Raw genomic sequence first — 17,685 nt, forward strand, 5'->3', positions numbered from 1 at the left:
AAAATCAGTAAAAAAATTAAAACTGGCAGCTGAGTCATCATAAAATATACGATGGTTTTTACAGCATATTACTGATAATGGAAAAACGGTACTATAGTTTTTTTTACTGTAAAATCCTGGCAACTAGGCTGTAAAATCTATTGTAATTTCTACAGTGTACAATTTGATGAATAACTTGCTTTGATACAACTCAAGCAGATATTTATTTTGTTTTAATTTTAAAAAGTTTGAAATGAATGATAGTATTATATTTGTTGCATTATTGGATATTAAAGTTCAAAATATACTCAATAGCATGAAATACATGTATTTCTGTCTGTCACAATGAAAAGATTACATATAGTAAGTGATAAAATACTTTATTGACTTATATTATTTCAGGGCTTTTGCGGGCCGCATTAAATTCAAGATTCAAGATGATTTATTGTCAATTCTTAACATGCACAAGACACATAAAAACTGAAAAGTACATTTTCGGCACAGTCCCACTAAGAGCAGACATACGTTACAGGGAGACAAGACGAGACCGCCAACGGAGCAGCCATTTATATGGCGCTCCTTAAAAAAGGTGGGTAAAAGGTGATATTGGGAAAGGGGGGAAGAGTAAAAAAATATCAGTCAAAGGCTGGACCCCCAGGAGGGGGTCCAGACTGAGTCCAAGGGAAAAAAACTAATTTGCAATGCACACATAAACACGTTACATGTAGTCACAACAAACTCGCAACAGAGGGAGGGGGAGTTGGAGCAAACAAGCTGATGTGGTGGGCCAAATCTGGCCCCCGGGCCTTGAGTTTGACACCTGTGAGATAGACTATTTCTATTGTAAAACTAAAATATAACTTAAATTAAATTGAAAACTTGTGGACACTTTCCTTTTAAAGGCAGTATATTTGACAGACACTTTTTGTATTGAATTACATTTTAACCTGTACTAATTGTACTCGATTCTGTGTCTAGTGAGCAGTGACATGCGGTGAGGTTGATGGCTGGTGAGGCACTGACTTCATCACAGTCAGATTTACAAATATATGAACCCTAAAGAGTATCTTATTCACCATTTGATTGGCAGCAGTTAACGGGTTGTGTTTAAAAGCTCATACCAGCATTCTTCCCTGCTTGGCACTCAGCATCAAGGGTTGGAATTGGGGGTTAAATCACCAAAAATGATTCCTGGGCGCGGCGCCGCTGCTGCCCACTGCTCCCCTCACCTCCCAGGGGGTGATCAAAGGGATGGGTCAAATGCAGACGGCAAATTTCATTACACCTAGTGTGTGTGTGACAATCATTGGTACTTTAACTTAACTTTAACTTTACACATACAAACTGTAGCACACAAAAAAGCACATTTAATAAAAAAAACGTTATTATGGTCTTACCTTCACTTATAAATTAAGTCCATGCGCCGCAACTAAAGCCCTCACTTAAACTGTCCACGTGCAAGATTGAATCTATTTAAAAAAGTGTAACCGAGGGTTTATAAATGTCGCCTATACTGTATGAAACTACAAAATAACAAACACGGAGGCTCCAGTTTACACGAGGACCACTTTATTTACCTTCTTTCAAAAACCTCCGCAACGTGTCATCACTTCCGCTCTTAGCGCCTTCAAAATAAGAGCTCAAGGCATATACTGTATAACAGCGCATAACAGGAACTTAACATCACAAAGAGGAAAGCCCATGAAAATAGGTTACAAAAGTTATTTAATAAGAAGCCAAAAAGTGCAAAAACAATAATGTTCGTGTTGGAGGAGTTGTGAATTAGATACACCTGCAGTCTGCAGGTGTACCTAATGTTGTGGCCCTGCAGTCATTCACAACTCCTCCAACACGAACATTATTGTTTTGCACTTTTTGGCTTCTTATGAAAAAACTTTTTTTAAATAGATTCAATCTTGCACGTGGAAAGTTTAAGTGTGGGCTTTAGTTGATATAACAATTCTACGGCGGGGGTGCAGGAGGCGGGATTACTGGAGCCTCAGCCAGTGCGTCTTTTGCAGCCGTTTTATGATCGCTCAGCACAAGAAATACTTTACACACATACAGTTGTTGACAAAATACACTGTACATTATATACCTCAGCTAACTAAACTATGGAAATGTATAATATAGGTCATATAGCAATACAGTCTCACTGCACAGCAGGCCAGCAGTTAGCCGAGTCATTGTGCAATCCATGTTGAGGCACTGAGTGACGTGCCTCAACTGGCTGCTGATCACCGCACCGTCTCTTCTCAGTATTTGAACGGCAAATGTGAAAATTCAGCGATTTTGAATAAAAATAATCTAAAACTGGTGAAGTTAAATGGAAAATAACTTTATAGTATAATCACTGGATACATATAACAATTTAATTAATTTTTTTTCTTTTTACATTTTTTTTCTTTCCATGATGGCAGGTGAGGCCCCCCCTCACCTGCCTCTAGTGACTGCATGTCACTGATTATTGTACAAAATGTAAATGTGTGTGTGGGTGCGTGCAGGTATGAGGACCATCGGTGTGATCACCAAACTGGACCTTATGGACGAGGGGACGGATGCCAAGGACATACTGGAAAATAAATTGCTTCCGCTCCGAAGAGGTAAACAAGCGCATACTGCAAATAACCTCTTGATGACACACTGGTTCCCCCTTGTGGTGGCCGGGGAACGGGCAGTCAAACTTTCCATCCATCCATCCATTTTCTACCGCTTATTCCCTTTCCAAAAGTCTGAAAATAGACTAAACAGGGGGGGGGAAGAAATGACTATAAAACATGGCAATAAAAATACTGCTCTTGCATGATGCTGCTGATGTTGGGATTTTCGTTTCCGCTTGCACTTTGGTTTGAACCCGAAAATTTTCCACAAACCTTATGTTTTTTTTTTCCAGCGTCTATTCCCTACTTTTCTCCCTTGTGTGTCTGTCACAAACCTGCTGGCTGCATTAGGACAGCAAGACAGATTTTCAACAAAGAGTACAATCAAGTGAAGGTGAAACGGTAGCCGTTCGACTTGAACTCACCTGGTCCTCTCTCTGGTTTTCTCTTTGGCAAGCGCACAAAGACATTCACTTTTGCATATCTGTCTTTTTCACACCCTTATAAATCACCCTTCATCCATCATTTGCATTCTTAAAGCGCATGTTAAAATATGGCTGGTGGTGTCTCGGAATAATGTGGAAAAAAATAAATAGAAATAACAGCGTCTGGCTCTCGCGTTAGCTGCCACAAATCCCTCTGCGGAGATTTCATGGCAAGGTTTTCAAAATCCTTTGGTCACCGCTAAAGAGAAAAAATTCCTGAAGATATTGAATTCATTGTTTGATATTTATTTGACCAAGTGCATGTACTTATTACATTCTAGTGCACCAATAAAATATGTATATGTATAAAATTCTCTTCTGATGGATCCAGGTTACATTGGCGTCGTGAACAGGAGCCAAAAAGACATAGATGGCAAGAAAGACATCAGTGCTGCCTTGGCCGCCGAGAGAAAGTTCTTTCTGTCCCACCCCGCCTACAGGCACCTGGCCGAACGTATGGGCACGGCCTACCTGCAGAAAATCCTCAATCAGGTGCGTGAAGAAGCAGGGAAGCCTCTGTTTTTCTTATGAAGCTGTTATTTTTTTAGGTTAGACCAGGGGTCGGCAACCCAAAACGTTGAAAGAACCATATTCATACTTGCCAACCTTGAGAGGTCCGATTTCGGGAGGTGGGGGGTGGAGGGTGGGAGGCGTGGTCGGGGTGGGTTGGGGCGTGGTTGGGGGCGTGGTTAAGATGGGGGGAGTATATTGACAGCTAGAATTCACCAAGTCAAGTATTTCATACATATATATATATTAGAGATGCGCGGATAGGCAATTATTTCATCCGCAACACAAAAGTCGTCAGCCATCCGCCATCCACCCGATCTAACATTTAATCAAAACCGCACCCGCCCGCACCTGCCCGCACCCGCCCGCACCCGCCCGCACCCGCCCGCACCCGCCCGTTGTTATATATCTAATATAGACGATGCAAGGCATTAGTGAGGTTATAAAGCTTTTGCCTGTTAAAGAAAGGAGACTGATCCAATGCAGCAGAGACATTCGCGTGCCACGCTGTCACGGCCCAGACGCACACCAGTGCGCAATCATCTGGGAGTCGCGCCGAGCGCACCTCCAAGCGCGTGGAGGTGCGATGTCCCTCGCACCCGCGGCGGCTCCACCCGGGCTCGCGCCCGAGGCTTCAGCGCGCACCGCGGCGGCCATCCTACTCGTCGCGGCCTAGCCCTCGCGGCTCTCGCTGCCGGCGACGGCCGGGTATGGGCCCGACGCTCCAGCGCCATCCATTTTCAGGGCTAGTAGATTCGGCAGGTGGGTTGTTACACACTCCTTAGCGGGTTCCGACTTCCATGGCCACCGTCCTGCTGTCTATATCAACCAACACCTTTTCTGGGGTCTGATGAGCGTCGGCATCGGGCGCCTTAACCCGGCGTTCGGTTCATCCCGCAGCGCGAGGTCTGCTTACCAAAAGTGGCCCACTCAGCTCACCAGGGTGAGCCTCACCCCTTTCGTGAGCGCACTGCGCGCGGAGTGACCCCTGTTACGCGCCCCCGGCAACGGGGGTGGCGGGCAGGTAAGCAGCGCGGGCGGAGCGCGCGGAGTGACCCCTGTTACGAGCCCCCGGCCACGGGGGTGGCGGGCAGGTAAGCTGCTTACCTGCTGCGCGTGACGCCGGCCGCGGCGAAGGCGGACGAGGCGGGGTGTCGGTGCGGTGGGCGCGGTGGTGACCCTGGACGTGTGTCGGGCCCTTCTCGCGGATCACCTCAGCTACGGCTCCCGGTGGGGCCCTCTCGGGGGAAGGGGCCTCGGTCCCGGACCCCGGCGAGGCGTCCCTTCTCCGCTCCGTAAAAGTGTCCATCTCTTTTTTTTTTCTTCTTCTGTTGTGACATATATATATATATATATATATATATATATATATATATATATATATATATATCAGTCAGAAAAAATACAAAAAAATACAATTAATTTTGATGTTTTTAGCAAAATATAGTAAAAATGTTTTTATTTTATTTTTTTAAATTAATAAATATATTTATTTTTAGGTAAGATAAACATAATATTACAATTTGTCTCTAGTCTGGATGATTTAGTTCTTGTCACCTTGTTGTCCTCCCGTCGTGAAAAAAGGCTGTCCTCACTCAGGTCCGCATGGAGCTGGAGGGGGCGTGGCCTCCAGCTCCGGCTGAAAATCGGGAGATTTTCGGGAGAATATTTGTCCCGGGAGGTTTTCGGGAGAGGCGCTGAATTTCGGGAGTCTCCCGGAAAATTCGGGAGGGTTGGCAAGTATGACCATATTGGACCAAAAATACAAAAAACAAATCTGTCTGGAGCCGTAAAAAATGAAAAGCTGTATATAAGTCTTATAATGAAGGCAACACATGACGTAAGTGTCTAAATGACTACCGTATTTTTCGGACTATAAGTCGCAGTTTTTTTCATAGTTTGGCCGGGGGTGCGACTTATACTCGATTAATGTGTGAAATTATTAACACATTACCGAAAAATATCAAATAATATTATTTAGCTCATTCACGTAAGAGACTAGACCAGGGGTCGGCAACCCAAAATGTTGAAAGAGCCATATTGGACCAAAAATACAAAAAAAAATCTGTCTGGAGCCGCAAAAAATTAAAAGCCATATTACATACAGATAGTGTGTCATGAGATATACATTTAATTAAGAGGACTTAAAAGAAACTAAATGTCCTCAAATATAGCTACAAATGAGCCATAATGATGCAATATGTACATATAGCTAGCCTAAATAGCATATTAGCATCAATTAGCTTGCAGTCATGCAGTGACCTCCTCTCTGAGCTGCCACCTTAACGTGGTAGAGGAGTTTGCGTGTCCCAATGATCCTAGGAGCTATGTTGTCCGGGGGCTTCTATGCCCCCTGGTAGGGTCTCCCAAGGCAAACTGGTCCTAGGTGAGGGATTAGACAAAGAGCAGCTCGAAGACCTCTATGAAGAACACGAACAAGGAACCCAGATTTCCCTCGCCCGGACGCGGGTCACCGGGGCCCTCCTCTGGAGCCAGGCCCGGAGGTGTGGCACGATGGCGAGCGCCTGGTGGCCGGGCCTGTCCCCATGGGGCCCGGCCGGGCACAGCCCGAAGAGGCAACGTGGGTCCCCCCTCCAATGGGCTCACCACCCATAGCAGGGGCCATAGAGGTCGGGTGCAATGTGAGCTGGGCGGCAGCCGAGGGCAGGGCACTTGGCGGTCCGATCCTCGGCTACATAAGCTAGCTCTTGGGACGTGGAACGTCACTTCGCTGGGGGGGAAGGAGCCTGAGCTAGTGCGTGAGGTGGAGAAGTTCCGGCTAGATATAGTCGGACTCACTTCGACGCACAGCAAGGGCTCTGGAACCAGTTCTCTTGACAGGGGCTGGACCCTCTTCCACTCTGGCGTTGCCGGCAATGAGAGGCGACGGGCTGGGGTGGCAATTCTTGTTTCCCCTCGGCTCAAAGCCTGCACGTTGGAGTTCAACCCGGTGGACGAGAGGGTAGCCTCCCTCCGCCTTCGGGTGGGGGGAACGGGTCATGACTGTTGTTTGCGCTTACGCGCCCAACGGCAGTTCAGATTACCCACCCTTTTTGGATTCACTCGAGGGAGTACTGGAGAGTGCTCCCCCGGGTGATTCCCTCGTTCTACTGGGGGACTTCAACGCTCATGTTGGCAACGACAGTGAAACCTGGAGAGGCGTGATTGGGAAGAATGGCCGCCCGGATCTGAACCCGAGTGGTGTTTTGTTATTGGACTTTTGTGCTCGTCACGGATTGTCAATAACAAACACCATGTTCAAACATAAGGGTGTCCATATGTGCACTTGGCACCAGGACACCCTAGGCCGCAGTTCCATGATCGACTTTGTAGTTGTGTCATCGGATTTGCGGTCTCATGTTTTGGACACCCGGGTGAAGAGAGGGGCGGAGCTTTCTACCGATCACCACCTGGTGGTGAGTTGGCTGCGATGGTGGGGGAGGATGTCGGACAGACCTGGCAGGCCCAAACGCATTGTGAGGGTTTGCTGGGAACGCCTGGCAGAGTCTCTTGTCAGAGAGAGTTTCAATTCCCACCTCCGGAAGAACTTTGAACATGTCCCGAGGGAGGCGCTGGACATTGAGTCCGAGTGGACGATGTTCCGTACCTCTGTTGTCGAGGCGGCCGATTGGAGCTGTGGCCGCAAGGTAGTTGGTGCCTGTCGTGGCGGTAATCCTAGAACCCGTTGGTGGACACCGGCGGTAAGGGATGCCGTCAAGCTGAAGAAGGAGTCTTATCGGGTTCTTTTGGCTCATAGGACTCCTGACGCAGCAGACAGATACCGAAAGGCCAAGCGGTGTGCGGCTTCAGCGGTCGCGGAGGCAAAAACTCGGACATGGGAGGAGTTCGGTGAGGCCATGGAAAAAGACTTCCGGACGGCTTCGAAGCAATTCTGGACCACCATCCGCCGCCTCAGGAAGGGGAAGCAGTGCAGTGTCAACACCGTGTATGGTGGGGATGGTGCTCTGTTGACCTCGACTGCGGATGTTGTGGATCGGTGGAGAGAATACTTCGAAGACCTCCTCAATCCTACCAGCACGTCTTCCTATGAGGAAGCAGAGCCTGGGGAATCTGTGGTGGGCTCTCCTATTTCTGGGGCTGAGGTTGCCGAGGTAGTTAAAAAGCTCCTCGGTGGCGAGGCCCCGGGGGTGGATGAGATCCGCCCGGAGTTCCTTAAGGCTCTGGATGTTGTGGGGCTGTCTTGGTTGACAAGACTCTGCAACATCGCGTGGACATCGGGGGCGGTACCTCTGGATTGGCAGACCGGGGTGGTGGTTCCTCTCTTTAAGAAGGGGAACCGGAGGGTGTGTTCCAACTATCGTGGGATCACACTCCTCAGCCTTCCCGGTAAGGTCTATTCAGGTGTACCGGAGAGGAAGCTACGCCGGATAGTCGAACCTCGGATTCAGGAGGAACAGTGTGGTTTTCGTCCTGGTCGTGGAACTGTGGACAAGCTCTATACTCTCGGCAGGGTCCTTGAGGGTGCATGGGAGTTTGCCCAACCAGTCTACATGTGCTTTGTGGACTTGGAGAAGGCATTCGACCGTGTACCCCGGGAAGTCCTGTGGGGAGTGCTCAGAGAGTATGGGGTAACGGACTGTCTTATTGTGGCGGTTCGCTCCCTGTATAATCTGTGTCAGAGCTTGGTCCGCATTGCCGGCAGTAAGTCGGACACGTTTCCAGTGAGGGTTGGACTCCGCCAGGGCTGCCCTTTGTCACTGATTCTGTTCATAACCTTTATGGACAGAATTTCTAGGCGCAGTCAGGGCGTTGAGGGTATCTGGTTTGGTGGCTGCAGGATTAGGTCTCTGCTTTTTGCAGATGATGTGGTCCTGATGGCTTCATCTGGCCAAGATCTTCAGCTCTCACTGGATCGGTTCGCAGCCGAGTGTGAAGCGACTGGGATGGGAATCAGCACCTCCAAATCCGAGTCCATGGTTCTCGCCCGGAAAAGGGTGGAGTGCCATCTCCGGGTTGGGGAGGAGATCTTGCCCCAAGTGGAGGAGTTCAAGTACCTCGGAGTCTTGTTCACGAGTGAGGGAAGAGTGGATCGTGAGATCGACAGGCGGATCGGTGCGGCATCTTCAGTAATGCGGACGCTGTATCGATCCGTTGTGGTGAAGAAGGAGCTGAGCCAGAAGGCAAAGGTCTCGATTTACCGGTCGATCTACGTTCCCATCCTCACCTATGGTCATGAGCTTTGGGTCATGACCGAAAGGACAAGATCACGGGTACAAGCGGCCGAAATGAGTTTCCTCCGCCGGGTGGCGGGGCTCTCCCTTAGAGATAGGGTGAGAAGCTCTGTCATCCGGGGGGAGCTCAAAGTAAAGCCGCTGCTCCTCCATATCGAGAGGAGCCAGATGAGGTGGTTCGGGCATCTGGTCAGGATGCCACCCGAACGCCTCCCTCGGGAGGTGTTTCGGGCACGTCCGACCGGTAGGAGGCCACGGGGAAGACCCAGGACACGTTGGGAAGACTATGTCTCCCGGCTGGCCTGGGAACGCCTCGGGATCCCCCGGGAGGAGCTGGACGAAGTGGCTGGGGAGAGGAAAGTCTGGGCTTCCCTGCTTAGGCTGCTGCCCCCGCGACCCGACCTCGGATAAGCGGAAGAAGATGGATGGATGGATGGATGGATCATGCAGTGACCAAATATGTCTGATTAGCACTCCACACAAGTCAATAACATCAACAGAACTCACCTTTGTGCATTCATGCACAACCTTAAAAGTTTGGTGGACAAAATGAGACAGAAAAAGAAGTTCATAAAACACGTCCTAGAAAGTCGGAGAAAGTTATACACATAATCAAACTACGGTGAGTTCAAGGACCGCCATAATTAGTAGGACAAAACGGCGCTCGCCAAATACTCGAATCAGTGAAGCATGTTTAATATAAACAGTGTGCTTTATAACAATTAGGGAGGTTTGTGTCATGTTTGTTCTCCTACAGAAACCATATTAAAACAAAAAATATATTTTTTCCCCTCATCTTTTTCCATTTTTCATACATTTTTGAAAAAGCTCCAGAGAGCCACTAGGGCGGCGCTAAAGAGCCGCATGCGGCTCTCGAGCCGCGGGTTGCCGACCCCTGGACTAGACGTATAAGATTTAATTGAATTTAGCGATTAGGAGTGACAGATTGTTTGATAAACGTATAGCATGTTCTATATGTTATAGTTATGTGAATGACTCTTACCATAATATGTTACGTTAACATACCAGGCACGTTCTCCGTTGGTTTTTTATGCCTCAGATAACGTACACTTATTCAGCCTGTTGTTCACTATTCTTCCATCAATCCATCTTCTTCCGCTTATCCGAGGTCGGGTCGCGGGGGCAGCAGCCTAAGCAGGGAAGCCCAGACTTCACTCTCCCCAGCCACTTCGTTCAGCTCCTCCCGGGGGATCCCGAGGCGTTCCCAGTTCAGTCGGGAGAGATAGTCTTCCCAACGTGTCCTGGGTCTTCCCCGTGGCCTCCTACCGGTCGGACGTGCCCTAAACACCTCCCTAGGGAGGCGTTCGGGTGGCATCCTGACCAGATGCCCGAACCACCTCATCTGGCTCCTCTCGATGTGGAGGAGCAGCGGTTTTACTTTGAGCTCCCCCCGGATGACAGAGCTTCTCACCCTATCTCTAAGGGAGAGCCCCGCCACCCGGCGGAGTAAACTCATTTCGGCCGCTTGTACCCGTGATCTTGTCCTTTCGGTCATAACCCAAAGCTCATGACCATAGGTGAGGATGGGAACGTAGATCGACCGGTAAATCGAGAGCTTTGCCTTCCGGCTCAGCTCCTTCTTCACCACAACGGATCGATACAGTGTCCGCATTACTGAAGACGCCGCACCGATCCGCATGTCGATCTCACGATCCACTCTTCCCTCACTCGTGAACAAGACTCCGAGGTACTTGAACTCCTCCACTTGGGGCAAGATCTCCTCCCCAACCCGGAGATGGCACTCCACCCTTTTCCGGGCGAGAACCATGGACTCGGACTTGGACTATTCTTCATTTAATTTAAATTGTCTTTCAAATGTCTATTCTTGGTGTTGGGTTTTATCAAATAAATTTCCCCAAAAAATGCGACTTATACTCCAGTGCGACTTATATATGTTTTTTTCCTTCTTTATTATGCATTTTCGGCCGGTGCGACTTATACTCCGGAGCGACATATACTCCGAAAAATATGGTACGTGTCACAGGCTGAGGCAAATCTTCATTGACAGAAATGCTGAAATGTAATATTTATTCTACACATTTTTACAACATTAGAAACCATTAGTAAATCAGAGGCTACTCAGAAGGTGGGATAACTCCTGGAAATTACTGGCTTTTAATGGCCAATGGTATAGATGTGTGTGTCCAAGTTAAAGAAAACGGCAGACTGTCTTCTTTTAATAGATTTATTACAATCTTTGGCAAGCTCGGTAATGTTTGCTGTGGTCTGGAACAACATGGCACACAAACAACTATCTGAACTGCAGCCAATAGTACATACAGATAATGTGACATGAGACATGCAAAACTAAATTGTATACAAAAAGGATAAAAGTAAAGGAAATTAAATATGTATGTAGGCATAAGGATGTAATATGTACATACAGCTAGCCTAAATAGCATGTTAGCATTGATTAGCTTGCATTGACCGAATATGCCTGATTGGCACTCCAACAAGTCAATAACATCAACAAAGCGCACCTTTGTGTATTCAGGCACAGTATAAAACGTTTGGTGGACAAAATGAGACAAAGAAGGAGCGGAAGATTTTACATGTAAACAAACTGTTGCGTCACAGTCCACACTATGGTGAATTCAAGAACCGCCGAAATTAGTAGGACAAAACGATGTTCACCAGTTACTCTCATCAGTGAAGCATACACACAAACATATTAAACAGTGGGCTTTCTAGCTATTGGGAAGGTTTGTGTCATGTTTGTCCTCAAACAAAAAACATACTAAAACAAAACAAAAATATTTCCCCCCCATCTTTTTCTATTTTCAATCCTTTTTTAAAAATGCTCCAGGGAGCCACTAGGGCGGAACTAAAGAGCCGCAGGGCAATTTTTCCCATAATGCAAATCTAATGAATCCGTTCCGAACACCCTAAAATACTAACAAAAAACATCATAGAGAGATATAATACTAGTTTTACATAATACATATAAATGTCAATATAAATGAAATGGATAAATGAACATTTAACATCACTCAACATTACGAATAAGTGGGACGTGTGGAAATGGTAATATAGTAACCATGACCTTTGTACTGTGCAGCAACTCACCAACCACATCCGGGACACGCTGCCGGCTCTGAGGGCCAAGTTGCAGAGTCAGCTCCTCTCCATCGAGAAGGAAGTGGAGGAGTACAAGAACTTCAGGCCAGACGATCCGTCCCGCAAGACCAAAGCTCTGCTCCAGTGAGTCTCGGATGACAACGTTCAACAATTTTGTCCCCTCTCATGTAGGAATGGATATCGTTTACAGTAACCGATATCGGTACAGAGTTGGTACTTTAAAAACGGTTCCGGTGCTTAAATTGTGCTCAAACCAGTACTTCTAAAATTGGAAAACATGCAGATTGTTAGAATAAACCAGTGGTCCCCAAACTACAGCCTGCGGGCCGGATAAGGCCTGCTCAGAGCAATCGGATTTGACAAAACCTCATCGAGCTGGATGCAATCTTACTTAGAGGGGAGGGAACAGGTGGTAGAGGTGAACGGCACCGTGTCTCCCCCCCCCCTCTCAGTGAGTTGTGGAGTCCCCCAAGGCAGTATATTGGGGCCTTTACTGTTCCATCCATCCATCCATCCATCTTCTTCCGCTTATCCGAGGTCGGGTCGCGGGGGCAGCAGCCTAAGCAGGGAAGCCCAGACTTCCCTCTCCCCAGCCACTTCGTCCAACTCTTCCTGTGGGACCCCGAGGCGTTCCCAGGCCAGCCGGGAGACATAGTCTTCCCAACGTGTCCTGGGTCTTCCCCGCGGCCTCCTACCGGTCGGACGTGCCCTAAACACCTCCCTAGGGAGGCGTTCGGGTGGCATCCTGACCAGATACCCGAACCACCATCTGGCTCCTCTCAATGTGGAGGAGCAGCGGCTTTACTTTGAGCTTCTCACCCTATCTCTAAGGGAGAGCCCCGCCACCCGGCGGAGGAAACTCATTTCGGCCGCTTGTACCCGTGATCTTGTCCTTTCGGTCATAACCCAAAGCTCATGACCATAGGTGAGGATGGGAACGTAGATCTACTGGTAAATTGAGAGCTTTGCCTTCCGGCTCAGCTCCTTCTTCACCGCAACGGATCGATACAGCGTCAGCATTACTGAAGACGCCGCAGCGATCCGTCTGTCGATCTCACGATCCACTCTTCCCTCACTCGTGAACAAGACTCCGAGGTACTTGAACTCCTCCACTTGGGGCAAGATCTCCTCCCCAACCCGGAGATGGCACTCCACCCTTTTCCGGGCGAGAACCATGGACTCGGACTTGGAGGTGCTGATTCTCATCCCAGTCGCTTCACACTCGGCTGCGAACCGATCCAGTGAGAGCTGAAGATCCTGGCCAGATGAAGCCATCAGGACCACATCATCTGCAAAAAGCAGAGACCTAATCCTGCAGCCACCAAACCAGATCCCCTCAACGCTTTGACTGCACCTAGAAATTCTGTCCATAAAAGTTATGAACAGAATGGGTGACAAAGGGCAGCCTTGGCGGAGTCCAACCCTCACTGGAAACGTGTCCGACTTACTGCCGGCAATGCGGACCAAGCTCTGGCACTGATCATACAGGGAGCGGACTGCCACAATCAGACAGTCCGATACCCCATACTCTCTGAGCACTCCCCACAGGACTTCCTGAGGGACACGGTCGAATGCCTTCTCCAAGTCCACAAAACACATGTAGACTGGTTGGGCAAACTCCCATGCACCCTCAAGGACCCTGCCGAGAGTATAGAGCTGGTCCACAGTTCCACGACCAGGACGAAAACCACACTGTTCCTCCTGAATCAGAGGTTCGACTATCCGGCGTAGCCTCCTCTCCAGTACACCTGAATAGACCTTACCGGGAAGGCTGAGGAGTGTGATCCCACGATAGTTAGAACACACCCTCCGGTTCCCCTTCTTAAAGAGAGGAACCACCACCCCGGTCTGCCAATCCAGAGGTACCGCCCCCGATGTCCACGCGATGCTGCAGAGTCTTTCACTGTTCCTAGTATACATAAACGACTTGTCATCGGCATGCGACTGTGAATTGTTCTTGTTTGCGGATGACTGCTGGTATCAGACAGGGACAAGTCACAGGTGGAGAAAATCCTCAGTGCTGAACTCTGTAGAACTTGCACCTGGCTCGCTGACAACAAGCTATCCATACACTTGGGTAAAACAAAATCCATCCTGTTTGGGTCCCACATCAACCTTAAGAAAGTCAGTGACTTCACTATAAACGTGGGTGACATTGTTATCACCAGGAAAGATGAGGTCACCTACCTAGGTTCCATTCTAGAGGCTAATCTTTCCTGTGATAAAATGGCAACCAAGGTAATCAAAAAGGTCAACCAACGAATGAGATTTCTCTATAGAATCTCCTCTCTGGTCAACAAAAGCACCATGAGGGTTCTGGCGGGAACTCTCGTTCAACCCTTTTTCGATTACGCATGCACCTCCTGGTACCCTAGCACCTCCACAACCCTCAAATCTAGACTCCAAACATCCCAGAACAAGCTAGTCAGATTACTTCTAGACCTCCACCCCAGATCCCACCTCACTCCTACCCACTTCTCCAAAGTGGGCTGGCTCAGGATGGAGGACAGAGTAAAACATCTTGCACTGAGCCTAGTCTATAAAATCCGCTACACCTCCCTGACACCAAAGTACATGTCAAACTACTTCCTTAACGTAAATGACCGCCATAACCACAACACCAGGGGGAGCTCCACTAACCACGTTAAACCAAGATTCCGATCTAACAAAGGTCTTAACTCATTCTCTTTCTATGCCACATCAATGTGGAATGCGCTCCCAACAGGTATAAAAGAAAGGGCATCTCTATCCTCCTTCACAACCGCAATAGAAGTACACCTCCAGGCAACTTCAACCCTAAACTAACACCCTCCCCGGATTGTTGTTCATAATCAAATGTAAACAATCAAATGTAGATACTTTTCTTATGCCTTCTGATCTCTCTCTCTCTCTCTATGTCCACTACTTACTGTACATATCCTACCAAGTCAGACCTACACTGTTTCAATATCCATTTCTCTGTTCTCAATTGTTGATGACTGATGATAACAACCAAACCTAACCCCCCACCCCCCCTCCACACCCCGAATAGTAAATAATGTAAATAATTCAATGTATACACCCTGATGATTATCTTGTGTGATGACTGTATTATAATGATAGTATATATCTGTATCATAAATCAATTTAAGTGGACCCCGACTTAAACAAGTTGAAAAACTTATTCGGGTGTTACCATTTAGTGGTCAATTGTACGGAATATGTACTTCACTATGCAACCTACTAATAAAAGTCTTAATCAATCAATCAAAGCCTGCGTCCAAAATCTGACCCGCGGGAGTCCCAAGTAAAAAAATGTTTATATATATATATATATATATATATATATATATATATATATATATATATATATATATATATATATATATATATATATATATATATATATATATATCTCCTGACGATTGAGGGTACCCCCCCTCATGAAACAGGCCTGTAGAGATGAAATAGTCTTGTGATTTTTTCCCACACATACATATATATATATATATATATATATATATATATATATATATATACAATACAATCAGCAAGATAGGATGGAGCGAGACCATTTACTATTTTATACGTAAGTAGTAAAATCTTAAAGTCGCATCTTAAGTGCACAGGAAGCCAGTGCAGGTGAGCCAGAATATCAATCAATCAATCAATCAATGTTTATTTATATAGCCCTAAATCACAAGTGTCTCAAAGGGCTGCACAAGCCACAACGACATCCTCGGTACAGAGCCCACATAAGGGCAAGGAAAAACTCACCGCAGTGGGACGTCGATGTGAATGACTATGAGAAACCTTGGAGAGGACCGCATATGTGGGTAACCCCCCCCCCCCCCCCCTCTAGGGAGACCGAATGCAATGGATGTCGAGTGGGTCTGACATAATATTGTGAGAGTACAGTCCATAGTGGATCCAGCATAACAGTAAGAGTCCAGTCCACAGTGGGGTCAGCAGGAAACCATCCCGAGCGGAGACGGGTCAGCAGCGCAGAGATGTTCCCAACCGATATACAGGCGAGCGGTCCACCCCGGGTCCCGACCCCGGACAGCCAGCACCCCATCCATGGCCACCGGATCTGTGTGTCTCCCCTTCCACAAGGGATAGGGGGGAGCAGAGGAGAAAAGAAAAGAAACGGCAGATCAACTGGTCTAAAAAAAAGGGGGGCTATTCAAAGGCTAGAGTATACAAATGAGTTTTGAGATGGGACTTAAATGTTTCTACTGAGGTAGCATCTCTAACTGTTACCGGGAGGGCATTCCAGAGTACTGGAGCCCGAATAGAAAACGCTCTACAGCCCGCAGACTTTTTTTGGGCTCTGGGAATCACTAATAAGCCGGAGTTCTTTGAACGCAGATTTCTTGCCGGGACATATGGTACAATACAATTGGCAAGATAGGCTGGAGCTAGACCGTGTAGTATTTTATACGTATATATATATATATATATATACATATATATATATATATATATATATATATATATATATATATATATATATATATATATATATATATATATATAGGTATATATATATATAAAGGTATATACAGTATAGGCGTAATATGATCAAACTTTCTTGTTCTTGTCAAAAGTCTAGCAGCCGCATTTTGTACCAACTGTAATCTTTTAATGCTAGACAACTAATGGAAGCAAAGAGATAGAGAAGTTTGTGGCAGGCAGGAATGAAAAGAAATAAGTAGTTGTTAAATAAAGATGACCAACACTGCAAAAAGTCAGTGTTCAAAAACAAGAATAAAAAAAAAAAAAAATAGAGGTATTTTATTTGAACTAAGCAAAATTATCTGCCAATAGAACAAGAACATTTGGCTAGTCAAGACTTTCCAAAACAAGTAAAATTATCTACCCTCAGTGAACCCAAACATACCTTAAAATAAGTATATTCTCACTAATAACAAGTGTGCTACTATATGAGTACGTATTTTCTATTGTTTCATTGAAAATAAAACAGCGAAGTCCATTTGGCTGTCATCTGTTTTCATATGAGACACAAGTGTGTCAAAGTCATGATTTTTTTTTCATGCTTGAAATAAGAAATTATTACTTTAAAAAAGTAGTTTTGTACTTGTGAGTGTTGATGACACAGCTTTGCAACAGTTTATATTTTAGTTTCAAGCATGATTTACTCAATATAGGTCATGAAATCTCAGCAACAAGCTGTAATATCTTACTGAAATAATTTAGGGCCAAAATCCTTAAAACAAGTAAAACACTAACATAAAATCTGCTTAGTGAGAAGAATCATCTTATCGGACAGAAAATAAGCAAATATCACCCTTATTTGAGATATTTAATCATACTTAGATTTCAGTTTTTGCAGTGAAGTTCTCAATTATAGTTCAATTCAGCAGGGGGGTCGCTCAAAATTCAGGCCCCCAGGAAGGTCATGACAGAGGACAATTGAGAAGCACTGGAATAAAGTGTTAATTGGAGCGTATGTGCAGGATGGTGCAGCAGTTCTCCGTTGACTTTGAGAAGTGCATCGAAGGCTCCGGGGACCAAATCGACACGGCCGAGCTGTCCGGCGGCGCCAAAATCAACCGCATCTTCCACGAGCGCTTCCCGTTCGAGCTGGTCAAGGTTTGTTAGGATTTTTTTCCCCCCAAACACGACATAAAACTTAAACCCAACTTAGAAGCAGCATGACCTCCGTCCCACTCCCTCTCGCTCAGATGGAGTTCGACGAGAAGGAGCTCCGCAAGGAGATCAGCTACGCCATCAAGAACATTCACGGCATCAGGCACGTAACGTCCTTTGATTCACCGCTACATCACCACCCCCCTCCCCCCACTCATCCTTTACTTA

General features: G+C 46.7%; 1 protein-coding gene across 13 annotated transcripts in view; it reads left to right on the forward strand.

Annotated features, from left to right (window-relative positions):
* The window catches only part of dnm1a (dynamin 1a), a 136,295-nt gene that overhangs the window by 28,426 nt on the left and 90,184 nt on the right, over positions 1 to 17,685 (forward strand). For all 13 annotated transcript variants that reach the window (XR_009811432.2, XM_061927145.2, XM_061927140.2 and 10 more), the window contains exons 5-9: positions 2,484 to 2,582; positions 3,396 to 3,556; positions 11,846 to 11,988; positions 17,325 to 17,460; positions 17,553 to 17,620. Coding sequence is in view for 12 of the 13 variants with exons in the window: in XM_061927145.2 (XP_061783129.1) it covers positions 2,484 to 2,582; positions 3,396 to 3,556; positions 11,846 to 11,988; positions 17,325 to 17,460; positions 17,553 to 17,620 (607 nt within the window). In the remaining variant the exon portion in view is untranslated. The remainder of the gene's footprint in view (positions 1 to 2,483; positions 2,583 to 3,395; positions 3,557 to 11,845; positions 11,989 to 17,324; positions 17,461 to 17,552; positions 17,621 to 17,685) is intronic.

Source organism: Nerophis lumbriciformis, linkage group LG32, assembly GCF_033978685.3.
Source record: "Nerophis lumbriciformis linkage group LG32, RoL_Nlum_v2.1, whole genome shotgun sequence".
In the NCBI taxonomy this organism is placed as follows: Eukaryota; Metazoa; Chordata; class Actinopteri; order Syngnathiformes; family Syngnathidae; genus Nerophis; species Nerophis lumbriciformis.